Source organism: Miniopterus natalensis, chromosome 7, assembly GCF_054644295.1.
Source record: "Miniopterus natalensis isolate mMinNat1 chromosome 7, mMinNat1.hap1, whole genome shotgun sequence".
Taxonomy (NCBI): Eukaryota; Metazoa; Chordata; class Mammalia; order Chiroptera; family Miniopteridae; genus Miniopterus; species Miniopterus natalensis.
The window spans coordinates 18,140,769-18,155,683 of record NC_142087.1 but is presented as its reverse complement, the minus strand read 5'-3'; the positions used below and the strand labels follow the sequence as shown (position 1 = coordinate 18,155,683).

The 14,915-nt window shown below is 42.2% G+C and overlaps 1 protein-coding gene across 3 annotated transcripts in view; it reads left to right on the top strand.

Moving 5' to 3' along the window:
- SLC23A2 (solute carrier family 23 member 2) overlaps window positions 1-14,915 on the top strand; it is a 105,150-nt gene that overhangs the window by 48,517 nt on the left and 41,718 nt on the right. For all 3 annotated transcript variants that reach the window (XM_087818855.1, XM_087818856.1, XM_016212056.2), the window contains 3 exons: window positions 6,470-6,568; window positions 10,910-11,026; window positions 13,125-13,282. In XM_087818855.1, coding sequence (XP_087674981.1) covers window positions 6,470-6,568; window positions 10,910-11,026; window positions 13,125-13,282 — 374 coding nt within the window. The remainder of the gene's footprint in view (window positions 1-6,469; window positions 6,569-10,909; window positions 11,027-13,124; window positions 13,283-14,915) is intronic.

Below are 14,915 nucleotides of genomic sequence, written 5' to 3'. Positions count from 1 at the left end.
AAAGATTCTGCTCTGTGGCGATACTTTATGTCCATTTCTAGTCAGGAAAGCCCTGATTCCCTTGCCCCTGAGGAGTGAGCCTTTTCCCTGTTGTCTCCTCTCAGCCAGGGAGCAGGTTTCCTGCTTTATTGCTGAGAGTGACCAGCTGAAGTCAGCACGGAACACTCTACATTGGCACCTCCTAGCACAGAAAATAGTTTTCTAATTCACTAGTTAGGAAGAGGTTTGTAGAACGGATATATGCAGACATGATAACATTTGAGTTTCCTGGGGCAGTCCTGCGTATTTGTTCATACAGTTCCTCTTTATGCTCACAAGGATCCTGGTTTGGATGACAAGTTACATGGTTACTGTAATTATAATCAAACTTAAGCATATGAAACAGCTGAAAACATTTTTTAGAGGAACTTTTTGAAAAATCTTACATGATTAGACTTAAACACACAAAAAAACCCCTTCTCTGATTATAAAAGCAATACATGCTCCTATTAGGAAATTTGGCAAATACAATAAAGCATTTAAAAGATAAACATTATACTTGAATTAGGTGGTTATGGAATTGATGAGAAGACTACAGTTGGGTCCCCACCCTCCCACCTTCTGTAGTTACTATAAGTGAAGTTTTCTCTTCGTGTAAATTTACACATTAAACTTAATGCCAGATCAGACTAATTCTATAATCCAGCAAGCCAGAGAAATGGAGGGCTTTTCCTGTTCATCATTAACATTTGGGGGATTTTATTGTCATTAGTAAAGATGTTGCCCTTGTCTTTCAGATTATAAGTAAAGGAAGGAAAGTTTAGATGTTAAGTAGTTAATAGAAGGTGGTGATGAATTGTGAGAAAGTCTTATAAAGAAAAAAAAGTTGATAATGACAGAAAGAGGCCTGGTCCAAGCATAAGAAAATATATGAAGAAAATGCTAACCTAGGAGAGAGAGGTTCAGGAGGAGTCAAGACAGAGGAGGGGGTGGCCAAAAGCTTTAAAAAGAAGGGGTAAACTGCCCTCCTGGAAGAGACCTGAGACCCCAGGGTCAGCAGCCCAATGGGTGTGCTGTTAGGTGGGAGGTGAGCAGCTACCTGCTGAACCCCTTACCTCTAGGTTCTCCATTCACGCCTAACCTGTGTTCACCTGAGCTAGGTAGGCAGGCTCCTGACCTTTAATGATTAGAAGAAAGATATTTCAGCTAATCAAAGCATAATCTGTTGGAGAAAAAGCTAATTTCCTGTTGGGATTTGATAAAATGGTCTAGGGGGAAGATAGGCTATGGGAGGTTGCATGGTAATTACCTGGTGGTTTCTCCCACCTCCTTTAATTTTACATGTTTTAAAGCACCCATATTTCTCCCCAGACTTCATGGTACACGTGTTGTCAGAGTGAAATGGAAATAGCAAGGAAATTTATGTGTTCTTTATCTTTTTAATAGTTTGCATATATTTCTTCCCTGTCATTGTTTTATTGTATAACTTTATTTACAAAAGAAATACATTCACTGCAGAAAATCTAGAAAACATAGAATGCTATAATGAGGTTTGGAAAAGCCAGATCATTTAAAATCCTGTCAGCCAGAAAAACAACATTCTTATATTTTTTCATTCTTATATTGTTTCATCTCTGGTATATTTCTTTCCAGAGATGAAACAAATATTTGATGTTTTAAAAAATATAGCACACAGCCTGCTTTATAAAGCCCTTTAACTTCATAGTATATCATGGCATGTCAATGCCATTGAAAAACATACCTTGTCATTGACATAATAGCAAATCATGAATCTAATTTTTCTACGTTGTCGACATAAAGGTCCAAATCGGAGAATTTTTATTTTTTGCAGCTTCCTTTATGCATTTGCAGCTTCCTTTATGCATTTGGAATTAAGGAGGATTACATGACAGTGAGGAAAAGTAAGGTAGGGATTAGATTATAGGACAGCCAACAAGATTGGGCTAGCTTTGGAGGGTTCTGAGAAGAGACATTTCAGAGGTGCATCAACCTAGAGGCTCAGAAACAGTGGACAGGCTTACTTAAGGCAAAAACAAACCTTTTACTAAAGAAGTTATATGCCTACCATGACCTGCCTGGTTAGGAATTCATGATCCCATCACCCTGTGATATTACTTTCTATAGAACCCCTTTTTGTCCACAAGTTTCATTGGGACCTTGGGTTATTTCTAATTCATTGATATAATAAACGATAACCTAGTGTATGTAACCTCATTGCAGTGGTTTATATTCCCAGCAGCTCTGTGAGATAGGACCGTCCCTTGCCAGTGCCCCCACCAACGTTAGGATTACTAGTGTAATGTTAGATCTGTCAGCTACATTTTTGGGGTATCATCTATGGTTGACAAGCTCCGTAGGTTTAACATATGCTGTATTATACTCACTTGGATTTATTTTTCATGGTAGTTAATTTTGAAATTTTCGGTAATATTGAAGGCAGGTGGGAGATTTTTATGTTCATTTAAAAGATTGGGTTAAAGGCTGGGAAACACTAATCTTGATATCTTTAATCTTTATTTAAAATACATTTTAATTGTAGATCGTGTGTTTGTGTAGGGAGGGTAAGAAGAGTGTGTTACCTTTTTTAAAGAATAGAAAGCAGTCAGTTTGAGGAACTTTATAACTATTCTGAAGAGGATTAGTATAAAATGGTTCACTTAGCTACCAGACATATGACAGTGGTGGGTGAATTATACCAGATCCCAAATAGATGATAATTGAGTCCTGAACCCTCTGATCAGAGGCTCGGGGTTCCCAGGTACTTACTTGTACCCTTCACTTCCAGGTATCTGCAGCTGCTGATTAATTTTTGGTTGAGTGACACAGGCTTATTTTACTGTCAGTTTCAGTGGGCATTGCTGTGATGCTGACATTCAGCATGACACTCCTTCACTATTGCTGTCACTCCTATTTCCTGTACATTTGACCAACTTAAGATTGCTGTTCGGAAACACATACTTTTGACGTTATTGTCTTAGCTTAGAAATAAAGCAATAAAGGCATTATATTTATTGAGCAATAGACACACTCCTGTATCCAAAGGCAATAAAACCCTGCACATTGGAGAAAAAGTTTACCGGAAACATTTAGGCAGAGAAAACCTGCTTTCAAGCTGATTGAGTGATTGTACAATATTAGTTTAGGAGGGCAAATTTAAAGCCACAAGTTTGGTTTCAGATAATTTTGGGGACGAAAGGACGGACATGTTATCCCCACAAGATTTTTAAATAATCTGCAGACATTTTTCATAAAAACTTGATGAATTTCCTTGATGAGATGAAAGATGCCAAGGTTTCCCTCTTATCTGTGCTGCTATTAATAACAGAAAAAAAATCTGTTTTTATTAAGTTTAGAAAGTTTTCCAGGACATGTTTTATTTCCAGTTGGAATAATGTTTACAGGTTCGAAAATGTCAAGGTTTGATCGTGTCAGGAACATTCTTTATCCTTTTGTCTTAAAAAAAAAGAAAAAGCTCAGCACCTTTCTTGAAGAACTGATTTTAGCACTAGATTTTTAAAATTAAATTTTATGCTTTTGAAAAATAGACCATCAGAATAGCTAATTTAACAAACCAATGGAAAAACAGTAGTAAAACAAACTAGTGTTTTAGCGGGTGCCGTTAACCTGGCACCACCCCGGGTGGCACTGGCGGGTGGTTGTATGGCAGGGCTGCATTCTCATTGCCTGGGCACAGCAGGTGCTCAGACAGGGTTTGCTGAATGAATACACGAGCCCTTTCCTAGCCTGGGGAGCATCTGCATTTTATAGCACTTATTTATTCAATTGCGTGTGCGAATGGAAATAAGTCAGGGGAGAAGTCTCCTCTTTGATGCCACATAAACAGATTAAAAAAATTTTTTTTTGAGGTGAAATTCACACAAAGTTGAAATTTAAAAGTGAGCAATTCAGGGACATTGAACTCACTCAGAATGTTATGTAGCCATCACCCCTCTCTAGTTACAAAACATTTTCATCACTCCAAAAGGAGACCCTTTTCTCATGAGGCTCCCTGCAGCCACTGGGGATGAATGTGGGTGAATGTTAGTTTTAGCTAGGATGGGACCGTTAAATCACATCTGGGCTTCTCTGATGATTTAGTAACTAAACATTGTTGTTTTAAGACAGTTCATCCTGAGTGTATATACCTCGTGGCTTCTCAGTGGGTTGAGTGCTGCTGTGTTAGGACTTGGAGCATGGATAGTAAGTTAGTTTCATGTTGTGGACTTAAACTTGGCTGGGAACATGTATCCTGCTGGCAGCTAGTTTTACAGGCAAGCAAACTCCACAAACCCAGTTGGCTTGTGTAAAAAGCTATAGGATATCTTAGAGATAGTTTTAAAAGCAACTCTTGGCCTTGGCCAGGTAGCTCAGTTGCTCAGAACATTGTCCTGATACGCCAAGGTTTCGGGTTCGATCTCCGGTCAGGTCACATACAAGAATCAGCCAATGAGTGGAACAACAAATCGATGTTTCTCTCTCTTTCTCTTTCCCTTTCCCTCTCTCCCTCCCTCCCATTCCCCTCCCCCCCCTCAAATCAATCATTAAAAAAAAAAAAGCAACTCTTTATTTGAAATGATATAAGAAAATTTGCCCTGTAAGAGTTACGTACCAGTTAATCAAGATGTTTGGCACAGTTAAAACTAGTTTTAGGCTTGGGTTGTAATCTCTGTGACCTTGAATAACAAATTAAATTTTTCTTTGGTCCGATTTCTTCAACTACAAAAATAGGTGGATTAAAGCTCTCTGGACTGCTTCAATCTAAGCTATATAGGATCTTTAGTCTTTTTCATTTCTTCCTGTTATAAAAATTAATTGTCCTCATTATAGAAATTACCAATGTCTATAAAGGGACAAGAAGGGAAAAATGGCCCCACTGATTAAAGACAACAACTGTTAGTATTTTGATGTACATATTTTTTATTATTTGTTTTAAAAAATCAATGTGCAAATAACATGAATACATACTGATTATGAAAGACCCAGATCCTAAAAAGAATAGTTGGGAGTGAACAAGAAAAGGTGCCCATCCTTGTTCCTTGCCCCTGGGGCAGCCTTCAGATTGGTTAGTGACTTTTCTGGGTCCTTCACAAAGCATTTAGACAGGGAGGTTATTAAATTTTTATTTTATTTTATTTTCTTAGCACAATTGGGATAATTGTAGGCTTACTGTTTTGTGACTTTTTTAAACAGTATTTCTTGGAGTTTTTGTCAGTACATCAGTTTTATTTTTAATGGCTGAATATTATTCTTGAAATGGATATAGCATAATTTAACAATGCCTATCTTTTTGATGTACATGGTTGTTTTCAAGCATTCAGCATTTTAAGTAATGCTGCAACCAGCAACCTTGAACATACATACCACTTGCATGGATATGTTTGAGGGATAGGTTTCTATGAGTATAATTGCTGGTCCTAGAAAATGCTTGTTTTAAATCCCAGTGCTGAGTTACCCTTCACAAAGGCCCTTCCACCAAGAACATAATCTCCCAACAACTTAGAGTAGCTTTTCTCTATACCCTGCTCAACACCAGATTCCCCTTTAAAAATCTCCCCCTAATTTATGTTAAAAAAATGAAAGTTTACTTTGTCATTTCCATAATTTTAAATGAGGTTGAATAGCTTTCTGTGTGCTTTGTTGAGTAATTTAATTTTTTTCTGTGAATTTGCATGCTCCTACCCTGAGCCCATTTCTTTTGGATTGTTTGTATTATGGATTTGCAGGTGTTTTTTATGAAATTTTGATGTTGCTCCTTTGTTTGGTGTTGCACCGTATTTTCTCTTAGGCCATCACTAATGTTGCACTTCTCTTTGTTGTAGTTTACCATACCAGAATGTAAATATTTTTATACTTTGTCTTTTTTTGCTCTGTGTTTTAAAAATGTAGTTGTGCTGTTACTCATACGTACAGTTATTTTCAGTAATTTTCAAGACAGGTAGCCAGGACCTAAGGCGGCTGTGTTGTGCCTTACCAGGGCAAGCATGAAAGGGGGTTGTTACTAAGTTAGAAGAACACAGTGCATGAGTGCTGCCTAGCACATTTCCTCCTGTAGGGATGGCACGTTGAAAGTCATCATCTTTACTTGGGAAGGGGTCCCAACCAAGGCACCTCAGGATGCCTCTCAGAAACAGCAGCTCTTTCCCCTCAGCCAATTGCTGGGGGTCCCACTCCTTATAGTTTCTTTGGATGTTCTGTTTCCAGTCTCCTTCAGCTGACCCTTCTGTTCACGCAGCCCCCCTCTGTGGGACACGTGGTATGTTTCTCCTATCAAAACACACACAGGCACTGATGCAGCACACACTTGTTGGGAGTTTCACGTAAGAACCCCCAAAACTTGGCTAATTTGGTAGGTAAAAAATGCACAGTTTTTGTCTCTTAAGAGAATTATAAAAGACTTTGGGAGGAAATGTTTCCACACTGCAGAGAGAGGTACCGTGAAACAGCCTCTGAGCGGAATGTTTCTCTTCAGGTGGTGATAAATGGAGGTGCCACGTCCAGCGGCGAGCAGGACTATGAAGACACAGAGCTCATGGCGATCTACACAACAGAGAACGGCATCGCAGAAAAGGTACCACTTCAGCCGCCCTCACCCTCACCCCCACCCCCACCCCCACCCTCACCCCCACCCCCACCCCCACCCTCACCCTCACCCTCACCCTCACCCTCACCCTCACCCTCACCCTCACCCTCACCCTCACCCTCACCCTCACCCTCCGTCCGCCGCTGCTGTCTCAGTTTCTATACAGGACGAATGTCCTTCATTTAGGGTTTGTCTCTACACTCCTGAGCTGGTGTTTTCTTTATAGTGGAAATAGAAGTGATGAAGAGAAGTTACTAATTTTTCTTCTTTTCCTCACCCGAGGATATGTTTGTTGATTTTTTTTTTAAGAGAGAGATTGAGGGATAGAGAGACACAGAAACATCGATCGGCTGCCTCTCGTGTGTGCCCCACCAACCAGGGATCCAAAGAAGTTACTAATTTTTAATCGTCTTAATGGCAGTTAGGCTGAATCCCGTATAGAGGCCCTTCTCTCTCTATTTTTAAAAGCCTCGGCCAGCGTACCAGAGGGAAGTGGTTGAGAGTTTGGGTCTAGACAGGTGCTAATGCGACTCAGACCCTGATAATTACTTAAACTCTCTGGGCATCAGTTGTTTCATCTCTAAAATAAAAGTAAACACATCAGCATTTGTCTTAGGGTGGCTGTGTGGATTAAATGAAATAATATATGTAAAGTTATTAGCATTGTGTCTGGTACATATGTACTACATGTGCAGTGACTAAGAGAATGAGAAACCGGTAGATAGGTTATGTAGACTATGAAAATGCCTTTAATGAAGCTCTGACTAAAGCAGTGGAAATCACACACTAAAGTGGGAGAATCTTCTTTTGCCTCACCCTATCTTTTTGATAGGTCAGTCTGTGTGACCATTTTCTTAGAAACCAGGAGAGAGCTGCCCAAAGAAGGTCCAGATACCTGGATTTCTTTTTCCTTTGTATCTACCACTGTGCCTAACACATGGGAAAAGTTTAATAATGTGGCATTTTCAGATTGCATTGCAGCCCTAAGACTTCTCAATTTCATTTGGGTTTTATTTGATAGACTTTTTAGATGTATTGATTGATTTTAGAGAGACAAGAAAGAGGAGAGAGAAAGAGAAACATCAGTTTGTTGTTCCGCTTATTTATGCACTCATTGGTTAATTCTTGTATGTGCCCTGGCTGGGGATCGAACCCGCAACCTTGGGGTATCAGGACGACACTCTAAGTAAATTTTAAACATAGATTTTTTAATTTTATGGTGACAGTTACAACTTAAAAAATCAGGCATATTCTAGAACCACTGTTTTGTACTATGGACAGTGGATACAGTAACCACTAATAATAGATTGATGTTCTTCTTTCTAGGTGTTTCCATCATACAGATATTTTCTTTGCTTTTGCCTTTTTTTTTTTTTAACATAGATTATATTCTAAATATCATTTTGCAACTTTTTAAATGTACAGATAACCTGCAATAATGTCAACATTAAAACAAAAGATGTTCATATAAAAATAAAAACAGGACTATATTTTAAAAAAGAGAGATACTGAGAAAGAAGCATCTAAATAAAGAGGCAGTTTTAAAGAAACAAAACAAAACAAACTGAAAAAAACGGTACAGATATATTGTCAGCATTATCCTAGGTCAGTATGTAAATATCTAAGCCATTCTTTTTAGCTGTTGCCGAGTGTTCCACTTATTTAAATAACCCCCTAGTTACTGGACATCAGCAATATGGACACTTTTTTGCTCTTAAAAAAAGACTGCAGCAAACATACTCAGACATGCCTTTGCAACTTTCATATTTTCATAGGAGCGAAAACAGCTCCATTTATGCCCCATTTCCCGCTAAGAACTGCAGTTGGATACATCCTTGAGTCTGGCATTCACTGGGTCAGTTTCCACTTTTTCCTTTTGAAGGACTTCTGGGTTCATTAGTTACACGGGTAATTGTGTTTTGAAATTCAAAACAACAGTATATATTTCATAATTCTGTGAAATGGTGCCACCTACTTTGCATAGTTATTGTCAAGATCACAGATAATATATGTACACACGAAAACAAGGTACATGTTCAAATTATGGCATAGTATTATTTTCTATTGAAACTACTAGGAATAAATACCAAGCAAAAGAGAGAAAGGTAAGAGGCAGTAAGAAGAAAAGGAAATGCAAGTGCTGGCAGCAGAATGGCACCAGGTGTTAGACCGCGGAGTCAGGCCAGACCTTGATTCAGTAACCTTAGTTCTTGAGTTCTGCTTAAGAAAGAATTCAGAGCCAAGACTCAAGAGAAAGTTTATTTAGAAAGTCGCACAGGTAGAAGTGTGCTATAGAAGAAGGGCCCTTGGAACTTAGGAGAAAGAGGCAGGCAAGGGAATCGGCCTGGGGCAGGGGTGGGGGAAAGGCTAGGGCTTGCTCCATAGAGAGAGCCGCCCGGGGCATCTGCTGTTAATTCAGTTTTGGTGAAGTATTTTTTTCTAAAAAAATTGATTCTTTCCTTCTGATTTTCAATGCAATTTACATAGAACTGAGTAGAATAGGTTTCGTTATGCTCCTTTTCATTATTTTTTTTGTTAACCCTCACTGGAGGATACTTTTCCATTGCTTTTCAGAGTGGAAAGGAGGGAGGGGGAGAGAGACAGAGGAACATGGACGTGTGAGAGACACATCTATTGGTTGCCTCCAGAATGCGCCCCAACCTGGGCTCAATACTATTTGTGGACATTTATATTAGTGACATTTCTGTGTTGTAGAACCACCCTCATTACTAAGAAAAATCTAGTGTGTGTGTGTGTGGGTATGTATTATTGTACATACACTTCTTAATCTTAGCCTGCCAGGCCTGTTCATCAATAGTAGTTAAAACCAGTTATTTTGGAATCATCAGAATAATATTGCTTACAGTATTGTAACAGGTTGTACTGAGAGACATTTTAAGTATTATCGTACTTTCAGATAATTTCTCTTTGTTATTCTGTGAGAAATAACACTCCCCACTTGGAGACTGCAGATTATGTGGTGGTGTTGAATTGTCCTTTGTATAGCAAGTCCAGTATTCATAGTTGCATCATGTCAGCAAAACAGTCAACTGAGTTTAGAGATTCCCAAGTTGGGGGTTCCCCAATCAGGTTCAGTGATTTGCTAGGACTCAATTCAGAGAAGCTGTTACACTCATGGTTACAGCTTATTTCAGAGAAAGGATATCGATTAAAATTAAGGGAAAAAGGCGCATAGGGAATGGTCCAGGGGACACCAGCATGAGCTTTCAGTTGTTCTCTTCCAGTGGAGTTGTGTGACCACTGCCTAATTTTCCCAGAAACAATGTGTGACGGTGCTCAAGGAGTGCTGCCAACAAGGGAAGCTCACTGGAACCCTGGTGTCCAGGGTTTTATTGGGGATCAGCCATGTAGGTATGGCAGATGACTGCATGGCTGACCTTAATTTCCAGCCCCTTCAGAGGTCAAAATGATACCATGAAGACCAAGGCCCTCACCATAGATCACATTGTTAGCATAAACTGCTTAGGGCAGTCCAAGATTTCAGATAAGCAAATATACTTTTAAGAGGCAGGAGGTTCCAAGAGCTCAGCTATTATCTTCCAGGTACCAGGTAAGGGCCAAGCCTTTCCCTGAAATGTGCAGGGTTTGGACATTCCAGACCTGCTGAGTTACTTATTGACTACATATTACTACATATTAAATTCTTCACACACATGTACTCTACCAGTGAATGTTTAAAAGACATACATAATCCATTGTAACCCTCAACAATGAACTCTCCCATTACCTGTTGTTTGAATGGAAGAAAAAGTTCTCAGAAAGGTCATATTCAAGTCATACTTTTCAGTTTTGCTTTTTTCATTCAGTGTTGTGTCTGAGCAGCAGTGTTTAGGTACAAGGGTGTAGGACTTTATTTTTAGGCACAAAGATCTTTCTCCTTTGCAGGGATGGGGTGGGATAGGAATGGCAGATTAGTGCTCTCTGGAAGTGGTTAGCATTTTATATTGTTTCTTCATTCTGGGCACCACCCAAGGACTGCTCATGTCTCAAGGTATTACTTTGTGGTCTCATCCTGGGAGCATCATCTCCACACAGGTGGTCCCCAGGCTTGGGGAGAAGTTCTGAGCAAAGTGGGTGCTCTTGGGGATGAGTCAGTGGCAACGGATACTGAACCCCCAAACTCTGAAGACTAGGTGTCCCAATGAGCCAGTGTGCTTGAGTATTGCGTCAAAGGTAGCCAAGGCTTAATTTTACTGGAGAGAGGCAGCCACTTTACAAAGCTGCTTTTCAGTAATGGGCCTGTACTGAGCTGAGCTGACTTGAGTCCTTGTTTTTATTAAACTTCTCCTTTGTTCCTGTCGCTCACAGAGCTCTCTGGCTGAGACGTTGGATAGCACTGGCAGTCTAGACCCCCAGAGATCGGACATGATTTACACCATAGAAGACGTTCCTCCCTGGTACCTGTGCATATTTCTGGGGCTGCAGGTAAGATGGCTCGTTTAGGATGTAACCACCAGCAAATGCTCAAGTTCTCTATCTGGATGTTTTTTAAATTCAATTTTAATTTTTATTTATTGATGACTTTGTTATAAGTTACTCTTTTAAGAGTGAAGAATGGAAATTGTCAGCATCAGTTTCATGGTACTGAAAGGAAAAGAACAGGAGGAGTAGGTTAGACAGGGAATGAAGGAAGGAAAGCGTTCAGGGAATGAGCAACAGAATTGGCGTGGAAGGAAGGACAGAAGATCATAGAGCTATAGGAAGGAGGAGGAACAGAGGGATGGGAAAAGTAGAAGAGGAGAGAGGAAGGACCAGTTTTCATCTCTCATTCCTGGCTCAGTTAACCAACCCACAGCCATGGTCAACTCTCATAAACACGGGTGACACTGAGAAATGTCATGTTGGCCAGGACGTAAATGGCAGGTTTCAGTCCTGTTTTTAAAGGAAGGCACATGTGGCCATAGTAGCAGCTACTTTGTTTGCTGCAGCTTCCAGTGGGAGCAGAGCAGGGAAGCTGCCAGGGGCGGAGGGTGGGGCTGGGCTGGGGGACAGGGCAGGAAGTGACACAAGGTGACAAGCTTCTGCAGGGCTCCTATATCTTTGGTACTTTTTCCCATCTCTCAGCACCCTTTTCCCACTTTCAAATTGTAGTGGGGCTTCAGAGGAAGGAGATGAGACAGGAAACTCTTTTCCAGGACTCCCACCCTTGGCCTGTCTTTGCCTTGGTTGTTTTAGCCCAGACTCTGTTCTCAGGTCTGACTTTCTATTATTTCTTAAGTCTGAATGATCAGTTCAATCGGGGATATTTCAGATGCTGAGAAAGTCAGTCTCATTGCCCAGCCAGGTTTATTCACTTGGAGGTGGGTCTGTAACCGCTCCAGCAGCTGATGCTTTCACTCAGGTTTCCAGGCCCCCCTCACCAGCCCCCTCCTTTAGGTATCACAGGACTTAGTAACTGGGGCTGAAAGGTGTCTAATAAAGAAGTCATGACCAAAGGACCTGAGTACTCATGTTAATAATTTTCCTTGGGTTGAGCATCCCAAAACAGATTCAGGAGACTTGCTTTTGAAATGTTTATATTATAGATGTTTCTAGAAGAAGTCTTTCCTGGTCAAATGGGATTGGGGAACCCTGCATGCATCATGCCCTTCTTGATGGTGCACAATGTTCTTAAGCTTGTGAGCAGCTGACAAGTCCTGGATGGTAATGTTCTGTTTCTTGCATGAAACATACCTATTAGAGTTATAAAAGTTAGGCTTTATGGGCTGCAGGCAACATATTTTGGTAAGTAGGAGCAGAGATGGGGAACTATTGGGAAGAAAATTGGTTTACTATATAAGTAGGCACTGAAAACAAGCAGGCCTCTGGGAGGAAGGGAAGTGAGCAGTAGCTTCTGGGAATATCCTATCCTACTAGGAGTTGAGGTAGGGCCCCCAAAGGAAGAGTGGGCTGGGGTCTTTGTGGAGCATTCCCACAGCTCCTGTATGACTGTTGTCAAACAGTGCCACACCATAGAAAAAGATAGAAAGTCCTGTGCAGTGAAGCTTGTGTAACTTTAACCCCCAGAGAATTTTTTTAAAAGTTGACTATTTCAAGAGTATAGACGTAAAATTCTACATAGAATATTGGCCAACACTTAACTCGCAGAAGAAAGATACAGCAAAACTAACTGGAGTTTGTTTCAAGGATGGTTCAGTACAAAATAATTCATGTGAACCTATCAGAGGAGAAAGACCTATAAATCTAGCAAGCGACACTGAAAAGCATTTGAAAAAAGCAGACAACCTCAGTAGGAATTGTAGAAGTAAAGCATCACCAGTGATTATCTTAAGCACTTCCTTTATACTGGCCTGGATTCATGTGAATAATCCGTAATGATACAAGTGAGCAGTAAGACAAGGAAATGTAATGGAAAGGAGACATGCTGAAAAAGAAGTATGATTTGGTATATGATATATGTGTGTACTCAAAAAAAAAACACCCCAGTTTTTCATGGGGGCTATTTTTAAAAAACATTGGAGGGGTGAGTTAGGATGAAAACGAGGAAAGGTTTACTCTTTTCCCTGTCTCCCATCACCCACAGCACTACCTGACTTGCTTCAGCGGCACTATCGCAGTGCCCTTTCTGCTGGCCGATGCCATGTGTGTGGGGTACGACCAGTGGGCCACCAGCCAGCTCATCGGGACCATTTTCTTCTGTGTGGGAATCACAACTCTGCTGCAGACAACGTTTGGATGCAGGTGAGATTGGGATACTAAATTGGGATCCTGAAGCCCCTCTAAGGAAGGCATCGAACAATACTGTCTACCTAGGATGGCTTAAAAGAACTGACTGGGGTGGGGGGACGGGTTGTTCTAGTGAGCCTTCCCCCCTCCCCCAGCCCCCACCATGTGTCTTCTCTTGGTGGATGGCAACACCTCCCACTCAGATGTACAAGTTGGACAGTCTGACTCACGCAGCTCCTTCCATTCCACCCGTTGCAGGGCAGGCTCTCTCTCCGGTACCCCTCCTACCCATATTCCTTTAGTTCAGACCTGGACTGTTCTACTAGGTTCCTGCTTGGTTTCCTTGCCTCCAGAGCCACTCTCCTTGCCCCACTCTGTGCACCTGCCCCCTGTGCTGTCTTTCCAACATTGGCATCTTCCTTGGAGCTGCCGGGCTGCAGCCCCGCTCCCTCTGTAAAACCAGGATGTGCCCACTTTTTAGGCTTCTCCCTTGCTTTCTGTCCCACCGCCCTTCCAGCCATGCCTCCGAAGCCTGCTGTCCCCTTCTCTGCGCTCACCCTGGGGTGAGCTCCTCCCCGAGCTGCCCTGCTGTTTCTCCCTGCTGTGCGTGTGCTCCCCGCAACCCCGTCCACCCTGCTCATCCTTCTGGTCTGGCTGGTCCCTCCTCGCTGAAGCATCCCTGACTCCTTTACGCCTCCTTTGTTCTCTCTGAATTCCCACATATGCATCTTGTGTATGTTCTTCTAATGTGGCTTATTCCACGGTGTCCTTTTTTGTTTTTGCCTTTTCCCACTGGATTGTGCTCCCCTCCTTGACGCCAGGGCTCTGACTTGTTCGCCTTTGCATCCCTGTTCCCGGCTTCAACTGGTGAGGAGCTGGCAGAGGAGGGAGGGGCGCCCCTCTTCCTGCTCCCTCCTGCAGGCTTGCTTAGTTTTCTCCTGTCCCCACTTCCGCGCTCTTCACACTGCAGCCTCTTCCTCTGCTCTGCGGCTCTGCTCACGCGGTGGAGCCTGAAGGGACTGGGCTGTCCTCAGGGGAAAGGCACGGAGTAAGCTTAAGAGTCCTAGTTCTGTCCTGCTCCATGAGATGCCCAGTGGAAGGGCTTTGCCTTGCCTGCTGGGGGAAGGAGAGGGAGATCGTACAGAGGCAGCTGGGGAGGAAGGGACTGTATACCAATGAGGCAGGAGCCTCGGGCCTCGAGGGGACTGCCCTTGTAGGAGAGTGTGGGGAGATCCAGGAACAGTGTTAGGGCATCCTGGTTGGCGGCACAGGCAGTGCCCTGGGAAGGGAAATGGCGGCTCCCTTGGCAGAGCTGCTGATGGAAGGAAGCCATGTGGACTGAAGGCTGTGGGGCTGGCCAACTCTTGGAGTCCCCTGCAGGACTGCCTGTGGCCACCAAGCTGAGCAGATCCCTTACCTCAGAAGGGAGGGTCTCCTTACAGAACCCCTGAGGGTAGGGCCAGGGGTGCCATTGACTTGCAGGGAAGGAGATGTGTTCTGGGCATTCCAGGGAGGACTTGATCCGTTTCCTTAGCTCCAGGTAGGTAGGTAAGTTTGGCTGGAAGCATCTTTCATTCTTTTGATACAGCGTTTATGTTTCCATATTTCAAGTCCAGAATGGACTAAAAAGCTTTTGTTGGCTGACTCA